The sequence below is a fragment of the Pan paniscus genome, chromosome 23 (genome assembly GCF_029289425.2).
Source record: "Pan paniscus chromosome 23, NHGRI_mPanPan1-v2.0_pri, whole genome shotgun sequence".
NCBI classification, from domain to species: domain Eukaryota; kingdom Metazoa; phylum Chordata; class Mammalia; order Primates; family Hominidae; genus Pan; species Pan paniscus.
The window spans coordinates 47367903-47381964 of record NC_085927.1 but is presented as its reverse complement, the minus strand read 5'-3'; the positions used below and the strand labels follow the sequence as shown (position 1 = coordinate 47381964).

General features: G+C 55.8%; 1 protein-coding gene across 2 annotated transcripts in view; it reads left to right on the top strand.

Moving 5' to 3' along the window:
- The first annotated feature begins 621 nt into the window (after window positions 1–621).
- Window positions 622–14062, top strand: part of CARD10 (caspase recruitment domain family member 10) — a 31488-nt gene continuing 18047 nt past the window's right edge. Inside the window, exons 1-6 of one of the 2 annotated variants that reach the window (XM_034948448.3) lie at window positions 622–1844; window positions 2736–2987; window positions 3845–3982; window positions 5657–5982; window positions 11588–11797; window positions 13390–13545. In XM_034948448.3, coding sequence (XP_034804339.3) covers window positions 1805–1844; window positions 2736–2987; window positions 3845–3982; window positions 5657–5982; window positions 11588–11797; window positions 13390–13545 — 1122 coding nt within the window. In that variant the 5' untranslated portion in view covers window positions 622–1804. Of the gene's footprint in view, window positions 1845–2502; window positions 2611–2735; window positions 2988–3844; window positions 3983–5656; window positions 5983–11587; window positions 11798–13389; window positions 13546–14062 lie in introns of those variants that run through there. The other variant, XM_034948447.3, reaches the window with a different exon arrangement.

Sequence of the window (14062 nt, the reverse complement as noted above, 5' to 3'; positions counted from 1 at the left end):
CTCAAAGAAGAACAATACTCATAGCAGTGAGCCCGCGATAGAACCCAGGGCCCCTGGTACAAAGTCTAGATTCTCGGTGTCCCTGCCCACCTTCCTGGCATAGCTATAGAGAGAAGATGAATGTAGCAGAACTCACAAGAGGACAATAATGAACATGGTACCTAATCACACGCTTGCACACTCGGTGCTATGGACGCCCGGGGACAGGGGAAAGATGAGGAGGCTCAGATGTTTGTGGGGAAGTGGGTACGCCCCTGTCTGCCTCCTGCCTGGCTTGATGCCCACAGTGGGTGGGTGTGTATGTGTGCATGTGTATGTGATGGTGCGTGTGCATGCCTGTATAATTGTACATGTGAATGTGGGAGTGTGGTACCCAAAGGAACTCTGTCGCTTCCCCTGGAATGCTGGGCACCAGGGGCACTCGGTGTACCCAGCTACCTGCCTGTTCAGACCCAGTGTGCCCTCACTTCTCTGTCCACTTATCTGCAGAGACCTCTTGGCTTCTGTGCCTTATCTTTAGGCCCTGCTTAGCTTCTCGATGAAAAAATAATTAACCATAGCCTCATTTTCCAAGGCGTCCATCCCGCTCTGCTGGCCAAGTTAAAAATATTCACGAGGAGTAGGGCTGCTGGTGGGAGGAGCTGCCGCTCTGCGTGGGAGGGCAACCAAGGCCACAGAGAGGGAAAGGACGTATTGAAAGGGAGGTCTGGTGTGTGCCTGGACTCGGGGCTTGGAGAGGACAGAGGCCAGGGGCTGGGCTCCGGCCTATTCCTATTGTGGCCTCGCTGTGTGAATTTGGGCAAGTTCCTTGCCCTCTCTGAGCTCTGCTTCCTCCTTTGTTAATTGAGGAATTTGCACTAGAATTCAGTTCTCCCAAAGCATTTCTTCTGCATGTAAACAGGTGACACCCAAAACAAAAACAAATGTACAACAAATGCAAGCCAAAAAAAGGCTGTGGTTAATTAAGTTTGGAAAAGGACACCAGGATATATAAAGTTAAATCTGTTTCTTTACTGCTGGGGCTTTTTTTTTTTTTTTTTTTTTTTTTTTTGAGGGGGAGTCTCATTCTGTTGCCCGGGCTGCTGGAGTGCAGTGGTACGATATCACTGCAACCTCCGCCTCCTGGGTTCAAGCGATTCTCGTGCCTCAGCCTCCCGAGTAGCTGGGATTACAGACGCACACTACCACGTCTGGCTAATTTTTATATTTTTAGTAGAGATGGGGTTTCGCCATATTGGTCAGGCTGGTCTCGAACTCCTGACCTCAGGTGATCCACTCGCCTCGGTCTCCCAAAGTGTCGGGATTCCAGGCATGAGCCACCGCCCCCGGCCTTAATTTAAGCAGGGCTTTTCAGAGTCTTTATTGATTGAAACCTTAATTCTTTGGATAAGTAATACATATGTCCACGGCATCTAATTCAGAAGTTGTGGAAGGCGATTAGGGAGCTCACACCTCTTTCCTGTACCGGTTGTGCCTCCTCTGTTCCTCCCTGGCAGCAGGTACCTGGCAGCTTCTTTTTTTTTTTTTTTTGAGACGGAGTCTCGCTCTGTCGCCCAGGAGTGCAGTGGCGCGATCTCGGCTCACTGCAAGCTCCGCCTCCCGGGTTCACGCCATTCTCCTGCCTCAGCCTCCCGAGTAGCTGGGACTACAGGCGCCCGCTACCACGCCCGGCTAATTTTTTGTATTTTTAGTAGAGACGGGGTTTCACCGTATTAGCCAGGATGGTCTCGATCTCCTGACCTCGTGATCCGCCCGCCTCGGCCTCCCACCTGGCAGCTTCTAATGCATAGCGAGACTGTATCGCATGCACCAGCAGATACCGTGTAGACTCGGCCAGTATCATGGTAAGAGACCACCGGCCTCCCAGGCAGGAGCGGGAGTATGGATGGCTAGTCACAGCCCGACCCCAGCATCTCTGGGACCAACACCTGGAGGAATACCCTCTGAGAATTGTGGGGTCCCTGGTCCTCAAGTGCCACGGGAGTTTGCGTAAGAGGGGAGTTGGCAGTGCTGCCTTGCAGGTTCAGACCCCCATCTTGCAGAAGGCCCCCATGACCTCTGCCCATTGCTGTCCCCCCCGGGGCTGTCCTGCGCTCCAGGGAAGCTCCCGCGCCTGCAGTGCATGTGGGGACCCGGGAAGGGCAAGCCCAGCTTGAGTGCCCGCGGGCTGCGCCGGGCGTGAGCGGCTAGCCCCGCACGGGCGGGCGCGCTGTGGGCGTGGGGAGGCGATGCGCGTGGCCCGGGGAAGGTGTGTCGCGGCGCGCGGGGGGTGTGAGCGCGCCTGCCCGCCCCCGCCCCGCCCAGAGGCCGGGCAGGTGTGGGCGGGCGGCCAGGACCCCGCCGAGCCGGGCTGGAGAGCCGGCGGGAAACAGGAAGCAGGGGGAGGCGCAGCCGGACGGCCGGGAGGGAGGGCGTGCGGACGGACGCGCGGGGTGGCCGGGGGCCGGACGCACGACCCGGGGCGGGCGGCAATGTGGGGAGGCCCGGGCAGCCCAGGAGGCTGCGGGGACGGGGGCGGAGCCGGGGGCGCCACGGGCACCGCCCCCCTGCGCCGGCGGAGCCGCCGCCCGAGCGCGGACCCGGGAGCCCGAGGCGGCTGTAGCGTGCGGGGTGAGTCGCGGGGAGCTCGGGGCGCGCCCCCGACGGCGGGTCTGCGGACGACGCCCCGGGGGTGCTTGGCCGCACATCTAGCCCTAGGGAGCCCTGGTCGACCCCCGTGCGCCTCTTGCCCGCAGACCCTGAGGACACGGCCATGCCGGGCCGGGCGGAGGCGGGGGAGGCCGAGGAGGAGGCCGGGGCCGGCTCGGGGTCCGAGGCGGAGGAGGACGCGCTGTGGGAGCGAATCGAGGGCGTCCGGCACCGGCTGGCTCGCGCCCTGAACCCGGCCAAGCTCACGCCGTATCTGCGCCAGTGCCGGGTCATCGACGAGCAGGACGAGGAGGAGGTGCTGAGCACCTACCGCTTCCCGTGCCGCGTCAACCGCACCGGTGAGCCGCGGGTCCCGAGTGGGCCACGACCTGGGCCGGCCGTGCCCTTGGGCGCAGGGCCCACAGCCGTGTAGCGCGAAGCTAGGGCTCTGCTGCCCTGGGGCTCGGTCTCCGCATCAGTAGAGTGGGCCGGCTGGGTATGCCCACCAGCCTGCCTCCGCCCCACCCACCACTGCGCCTTGGCGGTCCGCGTTGCCCACACCGGGGTCAGAGTTTTGTCTCTTGGGGTTCTCTCCCACTTCCTGGGTCCACATTAGAGCAGAAGGTTGGATGTGGCTGCCAGGGCCGGCTGGGCCTGGGACCTCCCGGTCACAGCCGGTGGACTTGGCACCTTTCCTGCGCTCTTTGATCTCCGAGTTCTGTCTGTCCCCTCCTCTGTGCACCATACACTCCTGGGGGAGTCCTTTTTCAAGTGTCAAGATCCGTCTCAGCTTTACGTGGGTCCCCACTCCCACAGGGTGTGCCTTTGAACCAGAACTCACAAAGGCATGGTGGAATGGTCTTTAATGGTGGAATTTCAGGCATGGCCAATGGGAGAAGTATTTTCTTTGCTTCTGGGGATAGAGGGGGCTTCTCTGTGCCATTGAAAAGGCAGGCTGCATTTGCGGGCCAGCATCTGTGTCTGTGGGGGGTGTTGGGGAGCTCTGGGAGCCCAGGAGTCATGAGGGAATGTGCTCCCCTGGCTGTGGCAGAATGGCTCTCTTCTCTTCCCCGATGTGTTGGGACAGGCCCCTGTGTGTGTCACTGGCTCAAAAATCTGGGGAACGTGGGCCTGGAGCATGGTGGGGGCAGAAGCAACCAGGCACCTGGGGAGGCCTTCCCCTAGACCCTGGGTACATCCCCCCACTACTCTCTAGGGCGCCTGATGGACATCTTGCGCTGCCGTGGCAAGAGGGGCTATGAGGCCTTCCTGGAAGCCCTGGAGTTCTACTACCCCGAACACTTCACGCTGCTCACGGGCCAGGAACCCGCCCAGCGCTGCTCCATGATCCTCGGTGAGTGGATCTGCGGTGGATGCTGGCACCTCGGACTCCAGTGCACAGGCTCCTTTCCCCATCCCTGTTAGGGAGGCGCTTCCACTATGCCTGTTGAACAGTAAGGGAAACTGAGGCATGGAGAGGCTGAAGGGGCTTGCCCAGGGCCCCACGGTAGGCTGAGGGTGGGGCTGGGTGCTAGTGCCGTTATTCCAAGTTCAGAGCCACATGCTTAAGATGGCTCTTTCTTCGTGATACTGTTTTCAGACATATGTCTGACATACACAGATGTATAGTTTTTTATGTAAAAAAATACAGAGGCTCCAGGTGACTTTGAATTTTTTTTTTTTTTTGAGACAGTGTCTTGCTCTGTCACCAGGCTGGAGTGCAGTGGCGCGATCTCGGCTCACTGCAACCTCCGCCTCCCAGGTTCAAGCGATTCTCCTGCCTCAGCCTCCCGAGTAGCTGGGATTACAGGCATGAGCCACCACGCCCTGCTAATTTTTGTATTTTTATTTTTAATAGAGATGGGGTTTCATCATGTTGGCCAGATGGTCTTGATTTCCTGACCTTGTGATCCGCCTGCCTCGGCCTCCCAGAGTGCTGGGATTACAGGCGTGAGCCACTGCGCCTAGCTGAATTTTTTTATATAAAAAACACAAACACATACACACACGCACACACGCCTACGTGTGTATTTTGCTTTTTCTTAGAACAACTGATTTTAGTGATTCTTTCACCTCTGTTACATACACTTGTTTTAAGTGACTGCATACTGTTCATTAGTGAAGTTAGGACATAATTCATTTAACCCATTTCCAGTTGATGGATACCTAGGTTTCCAGTTTTGTATTATTACAACGATGCGGGAACATCCTTGTATGTGCGTCTTTGTGCAAATGTGTCTCAGGCGAAGAGGTTCTGAGAAGAATTTCTCAAAGAGTCTGTGTATTTTAACTGTTAAATCAACATACCTCCTACCAGGAATGTGTAAGGGCCCATTTGAATCCTGGGGATCATGTTTAAACGTTTTTACCATTCTGATATGTAAAAAATAATGTTATTGTTTTAAGTTTATATTTCATTGAGTGATACAGTTCACAGGTTACTAGTTATTAAACCTTGGGTAAATAACTGCTCTGTGCTTCAGTTTTTCTGTCTTTAAGATGGGTACAATAATAGTACCTACCTTATAGTGTTGTCATAAAGATTAAGATATATCTAGCACAAAGAATGAAGTTAACAAATATTAGTAGCTACTGTAATTATTGTTGATAGGTTGGTGCATATTTTCCTGTATTTATTAACTATTTTTATTTTGGGACTTGCCTATTGATAGTTTTTGTCCATATTTTTATTTTGTTGTTGATCTTATTGATTTGTAGGAGCTCTTTATATATTATGGCACTGAGTTCTTGTTATATTTTCTCCCACTCTGTTGCTTATTAACTTTGTTACATCTTTCATTTTTCAAAGGTTTAAACATTTTTATATGGATTTGTCCATCTTTTTTCTCTTATAACTCTTGGATTTTGTGTGTTGTTTAGGAAGACCTCCCCTGCTCCCAAATTCTACAAATATATTCCAGAATTTCCCTCTAGTGTTTTTATGGTTTGAGTTTTTTGACACAGTATGTTATCTCCTGGATTTTACTTGCCTGAGCTCCCTATTCTGTCCCCTGTTCTGTCCTGGCAGATGAGGAGGGGCCTGAGGGCCTGACCCAATTCTTGATGACAGAGGTGCGACGGCTGCGGGAAGCTCGCAAGAGCCAGCTGCAGCGGGAGCAGCAACTGCAGGCCCGGGGCCGGGTGCTCGAGGAGGAGCGGGCAGGGCTGGAGCAGCGGCTGCGGGACCAGCAGCAGGCTCAGGAGCGCTGTCAACGGCTGCGGGAGGACTGGGAGGCGGGCAGCCTGGAGCTGCTGCGGCTCAAGGATGAGAACTACATGATCGCCATGCGCCTGGCACAGCTCAGTGAGGAGAAGAACTCGGCTGTACTTCGCAGCCGTGACCTGCAGCTGGCGGTAGGCCCTGGGGAGATGGGTTGGGGAGGCAAGGGAAGGGGCAGCTTTTGCAATGTAGTAGCCAGCCAGCCTGTGTCCCAGAGCCACCATTGCTGGCTCTTTGACATGGATAAGTCCTTTTAGTGCTCGGTGTACCTACTTCATTGGGTTATGACTGTGGTTCTCAATGGGGGGTGATTCTGACCCCCTAGAAACATCTGGCCATGTCTGGGAAATCTTTCTGGTTGTCACAATTAGTGGGGATTTATTGGCATCTGGTGTGTAGAGGCCAGGGATGCTGTCAAATGCCCTGCAGAGCACAGGACAGTCCCCAACAAAGAATTACCTAGCCTAAAACATCGGTAGGGCCGGGGTCGAGAAACGTTGGGTTATGAGGATTTGGTAAGTTTTTTTTTTTTTTTTTTTTTTTTGAGATGGAGTCTCACCCTTGTTGCCCAGGCCGGAGTGCAGTGGTGTGATCTCGGCTCCTTGCAGCCTCTGCCTCCCGGGTTCCAGCGATTCTCCTGCCTCAGCTTCCCGGGTAGCTGGGATTACAGGCTCGCGCCACCACACCCAGCTAATTTTTGTATTTTTAGTAGAGATGGGGTTTCACCATGTTGACCTGGCTGGTCTCGAACTCCTGACCTCAGGTGATCTGCCTGCCTCGGCCTCCCAAAGTGCTGGGATTACAGGCATGAGCCACCGTACCTGGCCCGGTGAGTTTAAGACACAGTTTCAAACATGTACAGTCCCTAGCACACTGCTCACAACTTGTGTCATCAGTAGCCATTGTTGATATTATTATCAAGAGCCACATAGGTTAAACATCATGTCTTCTAATCCTCACCAAAGCACCATACGCCAAGCCCTCGTTTGCAAATACAGACTCTGAGACTCAGATTAGTGAAAGGACTTGCTCAAGGTCACAGAGCCAGGAAGCGGCACAGCCTGGATTTGAACCGGGTCCGGCTGGCTCCAGTGCCAGCCCCCTTCCCACGCTGCTGTTCCACCTACTCCCTGTGTGGGGAAGTCTCACCTGACTCCCTCCAGCAGCAAGTGAGGCTGTGCCTCCTACTGCATCTCACTTTCTTGGTTTCTGACTGGGACTCAGCAGGGGGATAATACCAGTATTTGACTGCCACAGGGCGTTTTTCCAAGGATTTAATGAGCTGATCCACGTCAAGGGCTTAGCAGTGCCAGCCGCACGGCACGCAGGAGGCTCTCTCCAGCCATGTTGCTCGAGGCTGCACAGTGGGTTCTGACCGTGGAGTTTGAAGCCTCCCTACCCCAGGAGCCTTGGGCCGTGGCTACAGCATTGCAGGTGGCTGTGAGGCTGTAGATGTGGGTGCACTGGTGTGCCAGTCCTCGGTTTGTGCACGCCAGGTGGGTCAATATCTTGGGGAGGTGAGCCCTGATGGGGGTGTTGAGGCCACCAGTTGAAGGGTCCAGGCTGCTGGTCCTGCTTGAGGATGTAGGTGGCTGGTTTGAGGTTGTGAGATGACCTTGAGGCTATCGTTCGAGGGCCTGGTTGGTGTGTGGCAGGAGACGGAGGCTTTCTGAGGAGTGATGGGCAGGGACAGGGACATGTCCCGGGCCTGCTCTACTGCGAAAAACCATGTGGCATGGGGAAGGCTTTCCTTTCTGTGCCTCAGTTTCCTCATCCTCATCACAGATAAGGATGATGTAACAATTATAAAACGGCCTTGTGCTTTATAGATACCATCCTCAGTGCTTGCCATGCACAGACCCCTTTAATTTTCCAGCCACCCTACACTGGGGTGGACAACACTATCTTCCCCATTTCTAGAGGAGGAAACTGAGGCACAGAGAAGTTGGTTAGAGCACTTTCCCAATGTCCTGGGATTGAAGGAATTTTTTTTTTTTTTTTTTTGAGATGGAGTCTTGCTTTGTTATCCAGGCTTGAGTGCAGTGGTGAGATCTTTGCTCACTGCAACCTCTGCCTCCCAGGTTCAAGCGATTCTCCTGCCTCAGCCTCCTGAGTAGCTGGGATTACAGGTGTGTGCCACCATGCCTGGCTAATTTTTTTTTTGTATTTTTAGTAGAGATGGGGTTTCACCATGTTAGCCAGGCTGGTGTCAAACTCCTGACCTCAGGTGATCTGCCTGCCTCAGCCTTCCAAAGTGCTGGATTACAGGCATGAGCCACTGTGTTCAGCCGGATTGAAGGATTTCTGAGTTGGCTCTCAGCACTGCTGAGGGGCGGTGGGTGGCAGGTAGGAGTGCTCCCCTTTCTTTACCCAGAGGGCTTCCCCTTTTTTCTGAAACAGACATGGGGCTTGCTGTAGGGTTTTCTCAGAAGAAATAATTTGCTGCTTAGAGAGGACGGCATGAGGGCTGCAGGCTGGGGGTACTGGGAGGGGCTGCAGCCCTCACGGCTTGTCCCACCTTTGGGTTGGGTGTGATGGGATTGGGAGATGTCCTGCGTGTGTGGCCATCTGGGGGCTGCTGGGACAGGGGAGGGGGATGGAAAAGAGATGGTCGGAGGTGCCTCTGTAGTCTGCAGGTCATCTGCCTCTAGGCAGAGTGGCTGCTTTTTCCTATTTTAGGGACCTAAGAAGTGAAATTGGCCAGGCGCAGTGGCTCATGCCTGTAATCCCAGCACTTTGGGAGGCTGAGGCGGGTGGATCATGAGGTCAGGAGATTGAGACCATCCCGGCTAACGTGGTGAAACCCCGTCTGTACTAAAAATACAAAAAATTAGCTGGGCGTGGTGGCGGGCACCTGTGGTCTCAGGGACTCGGGAGGCTGAGGCAGGAGAATTGCTTGAACCCGGGAGGTGGAGGTTGCAGCGAGCCAAGATTGAGCCACTGCACTCCAGCTTGGGCGACACAGCGAGACTCTGTCTCAAAAAACAACAACAAAAAAAAGAAGTGAAATTAAACTTAGCTACTATAAATTGACCTTAATTTATAATTTATGTTTGGAGCTTTTCTGCTCCAAAGTTAACAAAGGTGTTGCAGATGGATCTGAACAGAGCACCTGATCGTGCCTGGCTTGGCAGCTTGCGTCCCCACCTCCCATAGGCAGGTGTGTGGCGGCTGGGATTTAATACCCTGTTTTATAAGGTGCAAATTTAATGAGCTGTTATTTCTAAGCAACATAAACTGAAGGAACGAACGCTATAATTTTGTGCTCAGTGAGTTTGTACGCCGGGATTAAATGCATCCGTATTTCCTGTTGCTCGTCGGAGACTCCCAGGTGTCCTGTCCTCTGAGCTCATCAGGGAAGCCGGCCGGCCAGGGGTCAGGCAGGAGGCCCTGGTGTGTGGCTGCGGTTTGCCGAGAGGGTGTGACCACAGTTGTGCTTGTAACGAGCTGTCTTTCTCTGGCTGTTCACAAAGCATGTTTTGTGAGTGGAAAGGAATGCGGGAGTCATGAATTTCTTTCTGAGTCTCTTGCGGAGGAGGAGGAGTGGACTGTTAATTTGTAGAATTGCCTGACCCAGCCTCCAGACCCGTGTGTGTGTGTGTGTATGTGTGTATGTGTGTGTGTGTGTGGGGGGGGTGCCATTCTAACCTCTCAAGGCTGGGGGACTAGCAAGTCACTTTCCAAGAGAGGCCAGGGGACTCCTAGGGCACCAAATATTGCATGCCTGACTATAGCACCAGAAGTCATTGTGACCTTTTCCCAACAATGACTTCATTTTATGGCCTGCCACCTGCTGCCACTCTTGTCACTGTCTGGCCACCTCAGACCCCACATGCGTCACGCTTGGCTGAGTGCACTCATAGTCCAGCAAACTGGCCATGCACGTCTGCTCCCAGCTTGGTGGTCACCCCACAGCTGCCCACCCCCCATACCAGGCCAACTTCTGGCTGCACACTCCGAACTGGTGATTGGTTAGGGGCACGGGATTTTATTTGAAGCTGTGAAGATAGCCACGGTCACACTGTGGCAGCTCTGTAGCCCTTCACAGTTTAGAGGCCTCTGCCCACTTGCTGTCTTGTTTGATTCTTGCAACACCTTTGGGAGGCAAATGATGGGGCCAGGGGATTGACTGGGCCCATTTTACTGATGAGGAAACTGAGGCCCAGAGGAGGTAAGTGACTTGCTCTGGATGACAGAGCCTAGAAGCAGCAAAATTGAAACCTGAACCCTGGACGTGGAGCTCTTGAGGGAGATGAACCAACAGCCACATCTTCTGGAGTGGAGGCTCTGTTAGGAATTCCTTTCAGGGTGGACCAGACCAAGTCTGAGTCTCTGAGAGTGTGTTGAGGTGAGATGTTGGCTTGTTGCGGGGAGCATCTGGTTCCCGGACTGGATGAGGCCCTCAGCTCTCAAAACCATTGCCCTCTCCTCTCCCCTCACACCCCCCGTACAGATGAGATGATTGAGGCACAGAGAGGGGCCATGACTTGCCCAGGGTCACACTGAGCTAGAGACGGAGCTGGGGTCTGACCCTGTTTGTTTTTTTTTCTCCTTCTTTCTTTCTTCTTCCTTCTTTCCTCCTCCTACTCTGCCCTCCTCCTGCCTGCTCCTTCTCCTCCTCCTTCTTCTCCTTCTACCTCTTCCCCCTCCCTCCTCCTTCCCGTCCCTCCTCCTCCCCCTCCTCCTCCTCACCTCATTCTCCTCCTCCCTCCTCCTCCCCCTCCTCCTCCTCACCTCCTTCTCCTCCCCCTCCCTCCTCCTCCTCCCTCCTCCTCTCTTTTTCTTCTTCTTCTTTTTTTTTTTTTTTGAGACAGGGTCTCGCTCTGTTGCCCAGGCTGGAGTGCAGTGGCACAATTATGGTTCACTGCAGCCTCAACCTCCCAAAGCTCAAGTGATTCTCCCGCTTCAGCCTCCTGAGTAGCTGGGATAATAGGCGCGCACCACCACACCCAACTAATGTTTTAAATTTTTTTTGTCGAGACGAGGTCTCACTGTGTTAACTAGGCTAGTCTCCATCCGCCCGCCTCGGCCTTCTAAAGTGTTAGGCCTGGTTTCCCTTATTCTTTTTTCTTTTTTTTTGAGACAGAGTCTTGCTCTGTGGCCCAGGCTGGAGTGTAGTGGCGCAATCTTGGCTCACTGTAACCTCCATCTCCTGGGTTCAAATGATTCTCGTGCCTCAACCTCCCTAGTAGCTGGGACTACAGGCATGTGCCACCACGCCCAGCTCATTTTTGTATTTTTAGTAGAGACGGGGTTTCACCATGTTGGTCAGGCTGGTCTCAAACTCCTGACCTCAGGTGATTCGCTGAGGGCCCGCCTCAGCCTCCCAAAGTGCTGGGATTACAGGCGTGAGCCACTGTGCCTGGCCCCACTTCTTCTTGACGTGGCCCTCCTCCTTTTCTGCCATGAGAATACTGGGCTAAATTGACGGGAGTCAGTGTCAGAAGTGCGGGACAGACAGCGTGTCGTGATGCAGCACGTCCGCCCACAAGTTCTTAGAGTGGATTCCCCTGGGAGGGTGTCCTTGGCCTTGCTACCCACTGCTCCTTCCTCAGCCCTGTTTGTTTTATATCTGTCCAGCCTGTCCTGTTTTCATAGACAAGCCTGGGGAGGACTCCTGCTTCGGCTTCTGTGGGAATCTGGGAGGCACCCAGGAGTGAGGGAGCAGGTCTTCCCACCCCTGTAACCCGTGGCTCCCAGTGTGTCTCCCTCTGGGCTGACCCATGTCTTGGGCTCCAGGTGGATCAGCTCAAGCTCAAGGTGAGTCGGCTGGAGGAAGAGTGTGCACTGCTTCGAAGGGCCAGGGGCCCGCCCCCTGGGGCAGAGGAGAAGGAGAAGGAGAAGGAGAAGGAGAAGGAGCCAGACAATGTGGACCTTGTCTCCGAGCTGCGTGCTGAGAACCAGCGGCTGACGGCGTCGCTGCGGGAGTTGCAGGAGGGCCTGCAGCAGGTACCAGGGCCAGGGCTTGTGGGCACAGGCTGGGGTGTGGTCAGGAGGGCCTGCAGCAGGTACTGGGGCTTGTGGGCACAGGCTGCGGGGTGGGGGATCAGGAAGGCCTGCAGCAGGTAGCAGGGCCAGGGCTTCTGGGCACAGGCTGGGTAGCGGGGGTCAGGAGGGCCTGCAGCAGGTACCAGGGCCGGGGCTTATGGGCACAGGCTAGGGGGGGTCAGGAGGGCCTGCAGCAGGTACCAGGGCTGGGGCCCATGGGCACGGGGGTGGGGGGTGGTCAGGAGGGCCTGCGGTAGGTACCAGGGCTGGGGCATGTGGGCACAGGCTGGCAGGAGGTCAGGAGGGCCTGCAGCAGGTACCAGGGCCAGGGCTCGTGGGCACAGGCTGGGGGAGGTCAAGAGGGCCTGCAGCAGGTACCAGGGCTGGGGCCCATGGGCATGGGGGTCGGGGGAGGTCAGAAGGACCTGCAGCAGGTACCAGGGCTGGGCCTCGTGGCCATGGGGGTTGAGGGGGGGTCAGGAGGGCCTGCAGCAGGTACCAGGGCTGGGGCTCATCTCATGGGCATGGGGGTTGAGGGGGGGTCAGGAGGGCCTGCAGCAGGTACCAGGGCCAGGGTTCATGGGCACAGGCTGGGGGGAGGTCAGGAGGGTCTGCAGCAGGTACTAGGGCCAGGGCTTGTGGACATGGAGTGGGGGTGGGGGTCAGACCCGGAAAACAGGCCCTCTTGCTGTTTGCTTATCCTCCCAAGGCCTGGGAAGCTGAGGATTTCAGAACCAGGGATCTGAGATCTGGATGGAGTCCCGGTAGCCTCTTGCCTGAAGCTCTGAGCTGAGGGCCCTTAGCACGTGGCTGTCCCTGGTTGTCTGGTCTAGGGTGTGTGAGCAGCCTCCAGAAGGTCCCCAAACTCCCTAAAACTGCCCCCCTGATTTTGAGTGTGAGCATTTTTCTGGGGAAAGGGCCCCAGCTTTAATTTGATTTGTAGAGGGTGTGGCCTGGTGGCCCTAGGGCTTGCTTAGTGTCCTGCGGCAGGTCAGTGGCAGGTCAGCAGCTGCATGGGCCTGCCTCCTGGCCATTGTTCCACACAGGAAGTGGGGGATGGGAGCCAGTGCGTTTCATGGGGTTGGGGCACTTGGCTGGGGTGTGGGTCTGGGGGCAAGATCTTGGGCCCAGGGTCTACCTGTATGGGCCAGGCTCAGCCCCTTGAAGACCCCTAGTCATGGGGGTGGGAGTAGGCCTTGGGAATGGCCTCCGTCTGCTGCCCTGGATGGTGGGTGAGGGCCAGAGCACGAGTGTGTGCCTGGTGCTTGTTTAGGAATAATCCTGGCTGAACTTGTCCAGTCACACCCTCATCCACTTAGCTTATTAGCTTACTTGTACCCCAGATACTCCCTGGAGGGTGGGTAGGGCTTGTGGGGCCACACCCACTCTGCCGATGGGGAGACAGAGATCCAGAGAGGGTCGAGGCCCCGGGCCAGCATGGCAGAGCTGGTCAGGTGGGTTTGGAGGGCTGAGAGCTGCGTGTCCCCTTCCTTCCCACACCCAGGGTGGGCCCCTAGCCAGACCCTGAGGTGGCCCTGCCCTGTGATCCCCAGGAGGCGAGCCGGCCGGGGGCCCCGGGCTCCGAGCGCATCCTGCTGGACATCCTAGAGCATGACTGGCGGGAGGCGCAGGACAGCAGGCAGGAGCTGTGCCAGAAGCTGCACGCCGTGCAGGGGGAGCTGCAGTGGGCCGAGGAGCTGCGCGACCAGGTGGGGCCCTGCCCGTGCCCTGCCCCTTGTGCGGGAGGGTGTCAGGCAGGGCCAGTGTGCTCACGCCTTCCCTGAGCATCTGCTTGATGCAGGCGCCGCGCTGAGAACTGCATTCATTCGTTCTCAGATGTTGACGGAGGCACCCTTCTAGGTGCTTGAGACGCCGCAGTGAGCAAAACAAAGGTGCCTTTTCCTTGAGGGGGAACTCCAGCAGGGGGACCGGCAGTATGTGAGATACACGGTCCCACGTCAGCTATTTCATGTAGTCAAAGGCGATGAGCGCCGTGGGAGATGCAGAGCTGGGGAAGGGGCCGGTTGCAGTTTGAGTGGGGAGGCCAGGGGTGGCCGGATGGGTGAAATGATGATCATTCTTCTCGTTTTACAGATTAGGCAGTTGAGGGCCTGTGAGGTAAAGTCAGTGGCTCAGACCACTCCACTGGGCAGGAGGGGACTTGTTATTGGGTCTCAGACTGTTGGTGAGCGTCTCTCACTGGCCCTCCTGGGCACCTGCTGGTTA